The sequence below is a fragment of the Diceros bicornis genome, chromosome 4 (assembly GCF_020826845.1).
Source record: "Diceros bicornis minor isolate mBicDic1 chromosome 4, mDicBic1.mat.cur, whole genome shotgun sequence".
In the NCBI taxonomy this organism is placed as follows: Eukaryota; Metazoa; Chordata; class Mammalia; order Perissodactyla; family Rhinocerotidae; genus Diceros; species Diceros bicornis.
The window spans coordinates 86285920-86301832 of record NC_080743.1 but is presented as its reverse complement, the minus strand read 5'-3'; the positions used below and the strand labels follow the sequence as shown (position 1 = coordinate 86301832).

The 15913-nt window shown below is 36.8% G+C and overlaps 1 protein-coding gene across 1 annotated transcript in view; it reads left to right on the top strand.

The window, feature by feature from the left end:
- XPR1 (xenotropic and polytropic retrovirus receptor 1) overlaps positions 1-15360 on the top strand; it is a 210112-nt gene extending 194752 nt beyond the window's left edge. Inside the window, exons 12-15 of the mRNA XM_058539935.1 lie at positions 1187-1353; positions 5160-5299; positions 11065-11286; positions 14720-15360. Coding sequence (XP_058395918.1) covers positions 1187-1353; positions 5160-5299; positions 11065-11286; positions 14720-14780 — 590 coding nt within the window. The 3' untranslated portion in view covers positions 14781-15360. The remainder of the gene's footprint in view (positions 1-1186; positions 1354-5159; positions 5300-11064; positions 11287-14719) is intronic.
- The last annotated feature ends 553 nt before the right edge of the window (positions 15361-15913 follow it).

Sequence of the window (15913 nt, the reverse complement as noted above, 5' to 3'; positions counted from 1 at the left end):
CCCATTCTCCTTGATGTTCTCGTAATAGTTTGTTTATACTTTATTTTGAGCTCGAATTTATCATCAAGAACAAATGGCTGTTTCACTTACTAGATTATACATTTCTAAAGGGTGCCTTTGACTCATACGGTACCTAACACTTTAATACCTAAAAATGATTAATAAACACGTGTTTATTTTAATAGGAAGGATTATGGATAATGCATGATACATTCTTTACTCTCTGTGCCTTTGGGAAACTAACCAAAAGTCAAACGTTTTTTGAATTAGATGTTTTGTACCATTTTTTCCTGATGATTCAGGACCGTATTAGTAGTTATAAACCTATATTCTGTACCTAGAGAACACAAATAACATCTTGATGACTTTCAAACTTACCAAAAAAGAATTTCATTAGAGAATATATGAAGCACTTAAGAGTGAAAAAGACTAAATTGTGTAACTACATTTGCAAATTATTTTTATTATTCTGATTTAGTGCACATTATAGTGTTCTCAACATAAAGCTAAAAGTTACTTTAAATTATTCCCAGCATAAAGTCGGATTAGGCCTTTGTATCAATAAACAACCTCTAAAAGAAGCAAAAATATCATGCTTTGGTTTGTGATTTGAGAGAAATTTGCTTTTATATATATCCTTAAAAATAATTCCTCCTCTGTCTGTTGCTCTCTGGTGTTTTATCTAGAATACAAATTATCTGGTTGCCTTCACAATAAGTATTGACAAGATCTTAGTGTATGCAGGAAATGTTCTAAAGTAAAAACAATCCAAGAATTTCTTGAAACGAACGCAGCACATTCCTTGTTAGTGGTGTTTCATACATTTTTTTTCATCTTTGACCCTAAGCTGCCACCTGATGGCAAAATTTAAAATGACATCATTTTGTAATATTCAAAACTTCCATTGCAATTATTTGGATTTTTATTTGTTCAGCATAGAGCCTCCAAGACTCCAAATGCACATTTGTACCGATTTTATGTATTCAATGTTTAATGATTACTTTGGAAGGAGAATCAGATTTATTATTTAAACTTTGTTAGACAATAATCCTACTAGGGAGATTTGTTTAAAATCTTTTTTTATGGAGCTGTATAAAGAATCTGTTTTTTAATTAGTTTTATTTAATGAAGCATTTTACTTAAATCTAGTAATTTTCTCTTTTCCCTTTCCCTTTTCTTTCTTCAGAACGGAATCACTCAGACACCATGGTGTTCTTTTACCTGTGGATTGTCTTCTGCATCATCAGCTCCTGCTATACTCTCATCTGGGATCTGAAGATGGACTGGGGTCTCTTTGATAAGAATGCTGGAGAAAACACCTTCCTCCGGGAAGAGATTGTATACCCCCAAAAAGTATGTACAAAGTGTTTGTGTTTGTTAAAGAAAAAAAAACTCAGGTGTACCACCAGGTAAATCCTATTACAATACACATACCCAATCCCAACCTAATATTATAATTAGAAAAAATAACTAATTACCAAAAAATATTAATTCATTCAGTCAGCAAAAGTGTGTCACGTGTTTATTATATGCTAGGCACTACAGAAAATGGAAACAAAGTAAAATTCTGGTTCTCAGAGAGACCATGAACTATATTCTAAACAGATAAGTAAACAGATTACAATACGATGTGTTAAAGATTAGAATAGAGGAATAAATAACTTATTATAATTTATGATTTATTTTTCAATATGCAATTCTCTTCGTCTCAGGTGCCCTCTCTCCCTTTTGTCTGCCTTGCAAACTCCTATTGCTTCTTTTTAAAAGTCAGTTTAAGTGTTCCTTTCTCTCAGAAGCCTTTCTTTATTTCTTCAAGCATATTTAGCCATTTGTCCTAATCCCAAACTTCCATTATAGCAATTATCACATTGTATTTTAGTTATGTGGTTCGGTATCCATATCCCTCACAGCCCAGCATAGTGCCTGGCATATAGTAGATTTAATGTTTGTGGAATGAATGAATAAGCACTTGACTGAGCAGTGCTATGAAAGCACAAAGAAAAGGGAGCACCTAACTCTGCTTGGGTGCATCAGAAATACTTCTCCTTTCATTTATTTCAATCAGTTTTTGTTTGAAGTGCCAATTCAAGCTGAAAATATGTGGATAATTCCTTAGGAATTATTTTAGGATTTATCTATATATGAATAAAAGGACGAGAGAGGCTGAATTTAAAAGTCAGAAGATCAGGAGTATCTTTACTCAGATACTGAAAGAAATTAAACAATGAACTGAAAATCCTGATAAGTGAATTATAATCCCAGTTCCCTCACTAACTAGCTTTGTAACTTGGGCAACCAGACTTCAGTATATTCGTATATTCTCTTCTATAAGGTAGGGGGTTATACTAGATTACCTCTTGATCCTTTCCCAGTTCTAAAATTCTATGATAGGGAGAGGAGTATAGATTGGGTCACTAATATTTTATACTATGTCAAAATGTCACGAGTACCTCAAAATTGTACTTTGAAAAATGTATGATTATGTAATATTCAAGTGGTGAGTATGGCAGGCTGTTTGCAAGTGTGAGGATGAAAGATAAATTATAGGAGAGTGGATATGAAGAATGATATGTAGAGTGACCAGATAAGCAAATGAAAGCAGAAAAGGGGGTATCATTGACAGTGATCTTTTTTTGTTTGTTTTTTTTTGTTTGTTTGTTTTTGGTGAGGAGATCAGCCCTGTGCTAACATCTGCCAATCCTCCTCTTTTTTTGCTGAGGAAGACTGGCCCTGGGCTAACATCCGTGCCCATCTTCCTCCACTTTATATGCGACGCCACCACAGCATGGCTTGCCAAGCAGTGCATCAGTGTGCGCCCGGGATCAGAACTGGCGAACCCCGGGCCACCGCAGCAGAGCGCGCGCACTTAACTGCTTGCGCCACTGGGCCAGCCCTCTCAGTGATCTTTTTTTTACGTAAGCTGTAACATAATCCCAATGTGCAAATTTTGGTTGTATGACCAAGACACTAGACATATCTTTATAAATCTTGTTTGAAAAGAAAATCAGTAATGGTGAGCACAATTCAGAGAGCAGACATGAACTCAGGTAAAGATGGTCCTTTTGTGCTCACCAAATGTATGTGCCTTATTGCTCTTTATACCATTCTTGCCTTATACCATTCTTGCCTTACTGAGAGATATAATACATTTATTTCTTGTTATGCTGATTGCTTAGATGCACTGTCTGTATCTTTATGTAAATGTTAATCCATTTCTCCTTTCTGATAGTTCTAACTTATTGGTTTCTATGTAATGAGATTAGTGAATAAAATATTTCAATCAGTTTCTTTATTATTATATATTTTCATGACCCTAGAAAATAAAGTATATGCTTTCCTACAATTTGCAAATTTATAAGAAAAATGTTCTGCTGGATCACCACATTCCTTTCAATTTTAAAAAGGCAAGTGTTGGAATAAAATTCATTCCACATGAAAAGGAAAGAAATTATTTGTGGAGTCCAGTGGAGCTTCACTTAAAAATTAAGAACACAGCTATATGAAACTGAAAATCAGTTGGTATGGATTTAATAATGCATAACATTGAGCACCACACCTTGGTCCAGGAAGTATTTTTGTTATCTCCATATTAAAATTTAACTTTTGTCTGTCTCTTGACCTCAAGTTAAGTGTATTCCTCCCAAAAGACTTTCATATTTTTGGTAACATCAGCTCCCATGTAGTCATCCTGGATCAACTTAAGACTGACTCTTTTTTTTTTTTTTGTAAGGAAGATCAGCCCTGAGCTAACATCCATGCTAATCCTCCCCTTTTTGCTGAGGAAGACCGGCTCTGAGCTAACATCTATTGCCAATCCTCCTCCTTTCCCCCCACCCCAAAGCCCCAGTAGATAGTTGTACGTCATAGTTGCACATCCTTCTAGTTGCTGTATGTGGGACACAGCCTCAGCATGGCCGGAGAAGCGGTGCGTCGGTGCGCACCTGGGATCCGAACCCAGGCCACCAGTAACGGAGCGCGTGCATTTAACTGCTAAGCCATGGGGCCGGCCCCAAGACTGACTCTTAAAGACACATGAAATTGCAGTTCTTTGCTGAGGCCTAATAATGAGTTCACTCAATGTGGATTTATCCAAAAATTGCATTATCACTATATTGGATGGATGGGGGAGGGAACAGGGAGGTATGTTAATGTGTTAAAATCTTCATAAAATCTATCATAATCAGTCAATGATAATGTCTAAAACTGATTAATGAGGATATAGCAGTATACACACATTGTTTAGAAATATGGAGGATAGATACTAGGAGGAATAGCTACAAATCTTGAAAATGGTTGTCTCTAGAGAATAGAAAGAGAAGGTGGCAAAGGGACTGCTGTTTTTTTGTTAATGGCCTTCATTATGATATGACTAGTATTCCTTTGTTTAAAGTAAAATAACTGCTCTGGCTTAATATGTAGCGGTTCTAGTTCCCATAAGATGTCGCAACCTTTAAGTACGCATACTTAAAGAGCTAATTATTCAGAGATTAGTAATAAGCAAATCCATGAATTACGGTTCTGGTCTATTGGCAGTTTATGTACTTAAGACTTTTGGGTAGCTGAAACTGGACTCCTAAATACTGAGTACTAGTACCTGGAAGAATTCATTGAGTGCCATCTTTCCCATGTAAAAATGGAACATTCCTTAAATTCAACCATGTTTGTGAAATCCAAGTTTAATTTCATTTACTGACATCAAAAAGCAAGGCAAAACTTCCTTCAAATGCAGGTTAAGGCAATTTGAGAATAAAAATGCAAATAACAGTTAATAAATATGCTAATCTTTTCTAATATTAGCTATTGAGTCATTAGCATATCACGTACATATTAGAATGTAATCTCAGTCAGATCAAGGATCTCATCTGGCTTGTATTTCTGGGGTAGAAGAGAGCCTGATATACAATATGAGAATGAAATATATTTGTTAAATGATTACTGAGATTTAGTAAAACTTCATTTTAAATATTGTATCATTTAAGGAAAAAAATGAAATTGGTGAAATCTTTCTAAAATATAAAATAAAATGAAAATAAAACTCTTTTTCCTCTTTAACCTGTGCTTGTTGGTGGGACATGTGTGAGTCTTTGTTGCTGTGATAAGTGTGCTTATTTGTGAGAAACATGATGATAAGTGTACTCAATTTGCTTATTATTCCACAGGCCTATTACTACTGTGCCATTATAGAGGATGTGATACTACGCTTTGCTTGGACTATCCAAATCTCAATTACCTCCATGACTTCATTGGCTCATTCTGGGGACATCATCTGTACTGTCTTTGCTCCCCTTGAGGTTTTCCGGTAAGCAAACTACCAAAAAGTTTATCAAAGATTCTTTTTACCTAAAGATGTCTGATATTTATAAATTAGAATGTTTTAAAACTTATACTTGAAAAGCTTAGATTTTCCAACTTTTCTCAAACTTCTCATCAGCCTCAGAGTTGGAAAATCCTACTTGAAGGATTAAGAGATTAATTCTCAAAAAGTTTAACAACTCATGATGTCTTTTTTGTGTGTGTGTGTGAGGAAGATCAGCCCTGAGCTAACATCCATGCCAATCCTCCTCCTTTTTTCTCTCTTCTTCTCCCTGAAGCCCCAGTAGATAGTTGTATGTCATAGTTGCACATCCTTCTAGTTGCTGTATGTGGGATGCTGCCTCAGCATGGCCGGACACGCGGTGCGTTGGTGCGTGCCCGGGATCCGAACCCGGGCCACCAGCCAGTAGCAGAGCGCACGCCCTTAACCGCTAAGCTACGGGGCCAGCCCCTCATGATGTCTTATTATAAGCTTTTTTAGAATTGGGCTCCACTGGAAGAGTCACTAGTGAAAATTGGGAGGTAAAAAGTCTTAGAATAGAAATTAAAATTAAAATCTTTTGAGAATCATTTTTTGCAATTTGGTAGTCTGGATTATTCAGCCCAGCCTTCTCACTGGAGACAATAAAAATGGCAGATAAATGTTTTTTAAGTTTTCCTTAAAACATCATGATCTGACAAGATAGCCCAAAATCTAAGTGAAAGCGGATACCCCAAGATAAGCAGAGCACTAAAGCCAATTTTGCACTAAAGAAATTTGCTGTACCTAGAGACTTTGAGATTCAGTTGTGATAACCAATTCAGATTTGTATGTATCTAATAACATAGCTTAAAATATGTAAAGCGAAAGTTGACACTGGTAAAAAGTAGAAGTAGATGAATTTACAATTTTAGAGTAAGATTTTAACATACTTTTCTCAATAATAAACAAGTAGTCAATTAACGAACTTGACCTAATTGACACGTGTAGAGCACTGCATACAGTAACTACTAAATACATATTCTTTTAAATACATGTAGAACATTTAGCAAAATTAACCATATACTGGGCCATAAAGGAAGTCTCAACAAATTTCAGAAGGTTAAAAATCACAAAAAGATAACTGAAAATTCCCAAATATTTAGAAATTAAGCAGTACATGTCTAAATAACCCATGGGTCAAAGTAGAAATTGCAATGGAAATTTTAAAATATTTTGAGCAGAATGAAATTGAAAATGTGACAAAAGAAAATATAAAAAGGCAGCTAAAACCATGCTTAGAGGGGAGTGTATAACCCTAAATGTATACATTAGAAAAGTATACAGCTCAAGAAATTAGAAAAATTTAAAAACAGCAAATCAAACCCAAAAGAGGGCTGGCCCGGTGGTATAGTGTTAAGTTTGCGCACTCTGCTTCAGCGGCCTGGGGTTCACAGATTCAGATCCTTGGCACGGACCTACACACCGCTCATCAAGCCATGGTGTGGCAACATTTCATGTACAAAATAGAGAAGGATTGGCACAGATGTTAGCTCAGCAACAGTCTTCCTCAAGCAAAGAGAGGAAGATTGGCCCTGAGCTAACATCTGTTGCCAATCTTCCTCACCAAAAAAAACCAACAAAAAACAAATTTTTTCAGAGACTTCTAATTTATTAAGAATATAGAAATGGTTCTGTAATTAAGAACTATTTATAAACACTTAAAAAAAAGAAAGTAGAAGGAAGAAAATATAAAGAACAGAAATTAATGGAATAGAAAACAAACATACAGCAGAGAAAATAAAGCCGAAGTTAGTTCTTTAAAGAGACTGATAAAATAGATAAGATGTCTAAACAGGACTGATCAAGCAAAAAAGGAAAGAAGACACAAATTACAAATATCAAAAATTCTAAAAATTTTTTTGTAAAAGAGTAAGGATATTTCGAGCAATTTTAGACCAATAAATTTAAAAATTCAGATGAAATGGACAAATTCCTGGACAAGCACAGTTTACTGAAACTATTAAAGAACATATAGAAAATCTCATAGGCTTATATCTATTAAAGAAATTAAATCCATATTACAATCTTCCCCACAAAGAAAACTGTAGGCCCAGGGAATTCTTCCAAATATCTAAGGTGGAAATATTATAAGTTTTACACAGAAGACTTCCAGGGAAAAGAGGCAATAAAAGGAACACTTCCCAGTTCATTATGTGCAGTCAGCATGACTTGGATATCTAAACCTATAAGGACATTCCAAGAAAGACTAATTTGTCTTGTGTATACAGATGCAAAAATCGTGAACAAAACATTAGCTAATGAATCCAGCAATATTTCAAAAGGATAATAAATACATCACAACCAAATTAGATTCATTCTAGGAATGTAAGATTTAATATTCAAAAATCATTTAACATTTAAAAATCAATCTGTATAATTCACCACATTAATAGAATAAAGGAAGAAAAAACCCTCAATATATGTAGAAAATGCCATTGTGAAAAGTCAGTAACTGTTCATGAAAAAAATAGAGATTATGTACCAAAACATAAGATCATATTTAATGATAAAACAGTGTAAGCTCTCCCTTGAGATCAGGAAAGAAGTTAAGTATGCCTGCTGTCACCACTTCTATTTAACGTCATACTGTAAGTATAGCTAGTGTAAGGAGGGGGAAAAGAGTATAAGGAATGGAAAAGAAAAAATAAAACTGTAATATTCACCAATGACATGACTGCGTATGCAGATAATTCAAAAAATTTATAAATAAGCTATTAGAATGAATATAGCCGTGTCCCTGAATACAAGGTCAATATAAATATAAATTATTGTTTAAAAAAAGGTCACAAGCAACTAGAAAATGACATTTTAAAAAACCATACCATTTTGAATAGCATCAGTATATCAAATACCTAGGAATAAATTTAATGAAAGATGTATGTATGTGAAAATTGACAAGGCAGTTCTATAATTTATATGGAAACTGTAAGGATCAAGAATAGCCAAGACTATGCTGAAAAGAACAAAGTTAAAGGACTTACACTCTCAAATATCAAGACTTGTTATATAGCTACAATAATTAAGACAATGTCTGGTGGTGGTGAAAGAATAGAGAAATAGTCCACTGAAACAGAATAGGGAGTCCAGAAACATGTCCACACGTATATTGACGCTACCTGATGTATGAAGAAGGTAGCTAAATAACAGTGGAGAAAATGGGAAGAAAAATGAATCTCGACTCCTATTGCGTACTTGATGCAAAATCAATTCCAGGTGGATTGCAGAGCTAAGTATGAAAGGTAAATCAGTAAACTCTGTAGAAGATAACATAGGAGGGAGCCATAAAGGCAGCTTTGGGCAGATGGTAATATTTCTCATTTATGAGTGGTAATTACACATATGATCACTTTATAATAATTAAGCTGCACACTTACGATTTGCACACTTGACGTATCTAATCTTGAATTAAAATGCAGATTATCTTCAAAGAAGTGGCAGTTAGATTGACAGCTTTCTTGTCAACAGCAACAATGAAAGTCAGAAGTCATTACAATGATATCTTCAGTGTGCTGAAAGAAAATAACTGCCTACCTAGAACTCTTTACCCAGTGAAAATATCTTTCACGAAGGAAGATGAAATAGTTTTGGAAAGGTGGATAGCATTCCTCTGAGTCAGCATAGGCACATTTATCAAGATGGCCTGATAAAAATCAAATAGAACCTGGAAACATAAAGATAAACCTGAAAGATAAAGCTTGGGTCTAGAAACAGTGTACTTGCTGTCAGTGCTCTCTCCAAACCATTTGTCAACTCTCCATCACTAGCAGGACCTCCCCCACCCACTTCTTTCTCTTTTGTGTATGCTGCTTTATAAATTTTTCAGAAAAATTTTTTCTATTAAAAAACTCAATTACTTTTTTATTCTTGCTTATTTTTAAAAAAATTATTTCCTTAGTAATAGAGTCAGATATTCTATCATCCATTTAAAACAAAAGCGAAAAGCCTCCTTTGAATCTACTTTCCTGCTCCAACTATTGCCCATTTTTCTGCTCTCCTTTACAGCAAAACTCTTCAAGAGACATCTGTACTTGCTGTCTCCACTTTCTCACTCCTCCCCCCTTCTTCCTTTAATTCAGCTCAAGTCTTTTTTCCCAATACTCAAACTAAATCACTTTTATTAATAATCATAACAACAGCAGCAAATATTTATGTATTGCCTACTGTGTACCTGGTACTGTTCTAAGCCCTTTACATGTATTAACTTATTGAATCCTCACAACAATCTTATAAGATAGGTCCTGTTACTGTCCCATTTTACTGATGACACTGAAGCAAACGTTAAGTAACTCATCCGAGGTGATTACACCTAGTAAGTGGTGGAGCCATGATTTGAATCTAGACAGTGTCCCAGAATCTATGCTCTTAGATCATACTGCCTTTCTATGTTGCTAAATCCAGTGGTCGGTTCTGTGTTCTTATCTTACCGTACCTCTCAGCAAAGCACTTTCTTCACTTGATTTCTCAGAAACTATACTCTTCTGTCTCACTAGTTAGTCCTTCTCAATTCCTTTACTGGTTCTTCTTCTTTTTCCCAAATTGTAAATGTTGGAGAGCTCCAGGGTTTAATCCTCTGCCCTCTTCTCTTCTCCACTTTTATTAATCCTAAACCTATGACTTGAAATACTGTCCTTATACTGTCTCCAGCCCTAGACTCTCCCTTGAACTTCAGACTCATGTCCATCTAGCTACTGAATTTTCCCCTTGGATACCTAATGGCTCTAGCCTAATAGAACAGCCCAAATCTCTAGTAAATGGTGTCACCATTCACTGAAACCAAAAACCTGAGACCACTTACATTCCATGTCAGTAATTCCTGTCAGCTCCATCTTCATAAATAAATCCCTAGTCTGTCTGCTTCTCGTCACCTCTCTTACTACTACCTTAATCGTAATCTCCATCATCTCTTTCCTGGACTACGTGCAATAGCTTCTAATTGGTCTTCCTTCAGCTTTTCTTGTCCCCCTTTGATCTGTTCACAGTGCAGCAGATAGAATGATCTTTTTAAAACAAATCACATCATTCTCCTGCCCAGAACTTTTTCCATCACAGTTAAAATCTGAACTCTTTACTGTGGCTTATGAGGCCCTCTGTGGGTCAGGCCTCCCCATCTTCATCTCCTGCCATATTAACCTCCCTGGTCCACTCTAGCCTCACTGACCTCCTTGCTGTTGTGTCAACACACCAAAAGCCTTTCCAACTCAGGGCCTTTTATGCTTGCTATTTCCTCTGCCTAGGACACTTCTCTTTAGAATTTTACATGACTCACTTCCTTGCATCATTCAGGTTTCTGCTAGATGCCGTCTCTTCAGAGAAGCATGCTCTATTCCCTTGCCCTGCTTTATTTTCTTCAGAGAACTTACCATTAGCTGATTGTTTACTTGCTTATTATCTTTCTCTGCCACTAGAAATTACACCCCATAAGGGCAGAGGCTTTGCCTGTCTCATTCAGTGCCTTTCCCTGTCATATTGTAGGCGCTCAATAAATATATATTCAATAAAGTAAAAGAGTGAGTACTCCGAAACTGCATTCCATGAGTCTCTTCCCTTTGCCTACTCCATTTTTGTTCCCTTTCCCCCTCACCTTGCCATCTTTTTCTATTTTATTTTAATATTCTAGCCCTTAATTCCTTGTTTTTGTTTCCGTGAGTGGAAACTTGATACACTGAGAGGTTTACAAAATATGTTCAAATTTTATAAGTAATTTGCCTACTCTACCCCATTTTGCTAAGGCGATTTGTGTGGAACTTCTTCCGCCTGGAGAATGAACATCTGAATAACTGTGGTGAATTCCGTGCTGTGCGGGACATCTCTGTGGCCCCTCTGAATGCAGATGATCAGACACTCCTAGAGCAGATGATGGACCAGGATGACGGGGTACGAAACCGCCAGAAGAACCGGCCATGGAAGTATAGCCAGAGCATATCCTTGCGCCGGCCTCGCCTTGCTTCTCAGTATGTATGACTTCCACTTCAGTGAGACTAATTTCCTTCAGGTTTTAGCACTAAATAACATTTAAGCTAAGAAGCTATCAGGTTGAACTAAATGAAATTGCTGGCATTCAACCATTTTTCACCTACAGAAGACAGCAATAACAGCAGTTTTATTTGATCCAACCTATAGAATGTCTTAATGAGCACATTGAGTAAAATGTCATTAATGCATTAATTAATGCATTAATTAATTAATGCCCACTAATTTGGCATTAGAAGTACACTGGGGAAAATTTGTTGGAGAATAATTTGCTTGATTCTTCAGTATGTTTTATATACAAATAATTTTCAAGTTGTAAACTTTAGGAATCCTGGCTCTGCCGTTTGCCATCTATGTAACCTTGGCCTAATTATTAATTTCTCTATATCATCCCTCATCTATAAATTGGGAAAATATGGTCCCTGCTCATAGGGTGATTAAGTGGATTAAATTTGTGTTGACATGGGATTTATTTAGACCAGTTTCCTCGCAGAAAGAGCTCAATAAATATAAGGTATTATTTCTATTTTCTTACTAAATACCTACAACAGTATTTTTATCAGTCATTGACTTTCTATGTTCCTAAAAGTAACAATAAAAGTAGGATATATTGTGGCTGCATTTGAAATTTAGAGACAGTAGACATCACAGTGGCTTGGAATGGAGGAGGAGGCTTTAAATCAAGCATGAGCAGTTTTCTAAAGGATAAGGGAGTGTTTGAATAGGCTTAGAGCACAGTAAAGACATAAAGATGGAAATGAGAGGCAGAAAGAAAACAATATGACTAGAATTATAGTAAGAAAATTTAGCTGAATAGATGAAATATGATTGTAAAAGGCTGAAAAGTGCAAGCTTGCTCTTGTAGGCAGGAAGGAGTCACAGAGAATTTTTTCATATAAGAAGGACATTATAAAAGCAGTATTTTTGTAAGTTTTTTTTGTGTGTGAGGAAGATCGGCCCTGAGCTAACATCTGCCAATCCTCCTCTTTTTTTTGTTTTTTTTTTGCTGAGGAAGAGTAGCCCTGGGCTAACATCCATGCCCATCTTCCTCTACTTTATATGGAACACCATCACAGCATGGTTTGACAAGCAGTGCGTCGGTGCATGCCTGGGATCCAAACCGGCAAACCCCCGGCCACCGCAGCAGAGCGCACACACTTAACCACTTGCGCCACCAGTCCAGCCCCATATTTTCGTAAGTTTTAATGACACTGTGCAAGATATATTGGGAAATGGAAAACTGAAGGCCGGAAGGCCATTGCAGTATTCTTAAGTATGGGACATTGAGGCCTTGGATTAGGATGCTTACAGTATTACTAAACAGAATGTAAGGAGATGTTTTAAAGGAAGTAAAAAAATAGGAGGTGGTAATGGTAACCCATAGATACAAGGGAGCAGAGTGGAAATAGCCCAAGCTTTAGAGAGAATTTGGAAGTTCTCTGAAGAGGAGAAGGTAGAGAAAAGAAGAGCAGAGAGCAAGGGACTGAGTCTAAGGGAACAAACACAGGCCAGAGAAAAAAGAATAAACAAGAGGGGCGGGAAAGAAATGGTCAGAGAGGTGAGGTCAGTAGGAAGAACATCAAAACAAAGCATGATACTGTTACAGTCATACGTCGCTTAACAACAGGGATATGTTCTGAGAAGCTGTCATTAGGCTATTTCATCACTGTGCGAACATCACGGGGTAAACTAACACAAACCCAGATGGTATGTAGCCTACTACACACCTAGGCTATATGGTACTAATCTTAGGGGACCACCATCGTATATGTGGTCCATCGTTGACCAAGGTGTAGTTATGTGGCACATGACTGTAGCAAGGAAGCAGTGTTTGAAGAAGCAGGAGTAGGGGGTGCCGGGGCTGGTGGGGTCAGCAAGGTAAGTGCCACAAAAGGCTGGAAGACAATGCTGTAGGTGGTTGTCTCATTGAGCTCCTAAATTTGAAAGTCTAATCCTTGTTAGTTACCAGCAGAGGGCAATCTAAACATACACTATTTCTGCTTCAGAAACAAAGAAGCTCTTTGGCAATAGATTATTATGTTCAATTTCAGATGTTCAGTGGAAAAACACTGGGATACTAGATTGCAACCAGAGGAAGACATTTAGAACAATGGAAAAAGTTGTATGCAATGGAGAGAGCGGGGAATCTAAAAGAAGAAGATATGAATTTGAGCACCGACTTCATGACTCATGCACCGTTTAGCACATCCTTAATCTTTTTGAATGTGAATTTCCACCTCTGTCATATAGGAATAATAATACCTACTTAACCAAGTACTGCTTTCACCTTTTGAGGCTCATGAGTTGCAATATCTTTTTTTTTTTTTTTATTTTTGTGAGGAGATCAGCCCTGAGCTAACATCCGCCAATCCTCCTCTTTTTTTGCTGAGGAAGATGGCCCTGGGCTAACATCGGTGCCTATCTTCCTCCACTTTTATATGGGACGCCGCCACAGCATGGCTTACCAAGCAGTACTTCGGTGCGTGCCCGGGATCCGAACCAGCGAACCCCGGGCCGCCGCAGCGGAGCGCGCGCACTTAACCGCTTGCGCCACCAGGCCGGCCCCGAGTTGCAATATCTTTTAACAGTATCTAATCCTATTTTTCATCCAGTGCAGGAATCTCTTCTATAGCACGCTGAATAGATGGTCATCTTATGCTGATTGACAATCATCAGTGATAATGAAGTTTATAACTATATAAGCCACCTGATTTTATTGTTGGGTAGTTATCATGGTAGGTAGCTTATGTTAGGCTGAAATATGCTTCACTGTAACTTCAACCAGTTGATCCTGGTTGAGCTCTCTAAATTAATTTTTGCTTCTACGTCATATTTGTCAACTGTTTTGAAGACAACTGTCAAGCCTCTCCTTAGGTCTTGTTTTCTGCTAACTCTCCTGGTTTTTCATATGTACCTCTAATAGCGTTATTTCTATCATCCTTATCCTAATTCCTTATTTTTACTGCTTTACTATGCTTTTTACATCCATTTTCTCACTTGATATTCACACTACTACCTCCATGAGGTGAAAGTAGTATTATGTGAAATAGGTATTAGTATTCCTGCTTTACGGAGATGAAAATTGGCACTCAAAGAGGTTAAAGAGATATGTCATAAAATCAAAGTCAGTACTCAAACTCAGATCTTCTTATTCCAGAGTACCTCTCTCTCTGTTGCACATGACCTGCCATTGTTCTTGTTAGCTTCTTCTGGTTGCAATCTAGTTTCTTAGTGTTTTTCCCATAATGCCTGAAATTCAATATGAAACTCCAAGAATAGTCCATCTGGTGCAGTATATAGTGCCTGTTTAGGATGTATTTTTAATGGTGGTAAGATTGGAAATGTAGCTAATACTGTGGATGTGTTTCTATTTTAGTAATGGACTAAGTGCTTTTTTCCCCTTATTACCGCTAGATCCAAGGCTCGTGACACTAAGGTATTGATAGAAGACACGGATGATGAAGCTAACACTTGAATCCTCTGACGTCTAGATTAACATCCCTGGTTTTTCTACTCTACAATTCTTTCCTCGACCAACGCAACCTCTAGTACCTTTCCAGCCGAAAACAGGAGAAGACACATAACACATTTTCCGAGCTCTTCCAGATCGGATCCTATGGACTCCAAACAAGCTCACTGTGTTTCTTTTCTTTTCTTCTGGTTTAATTTTCGTTTTCTATTTTTAAAACAAATATTTACTTCGTTTTGCCAATCAGAGGACATTTTAAGGAACAAAACATAGTATCTTAGGGATTGTTTACAATCACAAGGACACAGATACCTATCAGGATGAAGAACAGGTATTGCAAGGACCCTCTGATGGGACAGTACCGAGATACTTTGGCTTCCGCTTGGCCCGGTTTTGACTGGTTGAAACCGGACACTGGTTTTTAAATTTTTTGTCAGTTTATGTGGAGAATTTTTTCCTTTCCTTCATACCCAGCGCAAAAGCACTGGCCGCACTTGCAGGGAAAGTGCAACTTAGAGCAGTACCTTCATTCACGAAGCTACTTTTTAATTTGATGTAACTTTTCTTATTTTGGGGAGGGTTGCTGGGTGGGTGGGGTATATGATGTATTTGTTACATATAGTTTTCTCATTATTTATGAAACTTAACCATAAAAGAATGATATAACTCCTGTGCAATGAAGGTGATAACAAGGAGACAGGGGAAACTAATATTGGACAGCATTTATGAGGGTTTAGTCCACAATACCTCTTTCATGAGACAACTTGCACCAGTTTGACTTTTTCTTTTCTTTCTTTTTAATTTTAAGCCAAAGTTTTATTACTGACTTTTTAAGTTGCTGCTGCTTTAAAATCCTGAGCATGTCTTTCCTAACAAAGCATCCACACACTTCCATATAGCCGGTGGAAATTTATTGAAGAGGTCTGATGCATTTTGTTTTAAAGAACAGATATGGAATACATTTGCCCATATTCCAACCATAACAACTGAAGTTTTGCCTTGTTAAGCTTCAGCATGTAGGGTAATTGAAGTAATAACCTTTACTTACTCTAAATTAGAAGACAAAGCTATTTCAGAGACTCTCTACACCCCCATTGGATAGTTTTTCTTCTGGGCTCCCTTACTTTAGCCAGAATTTG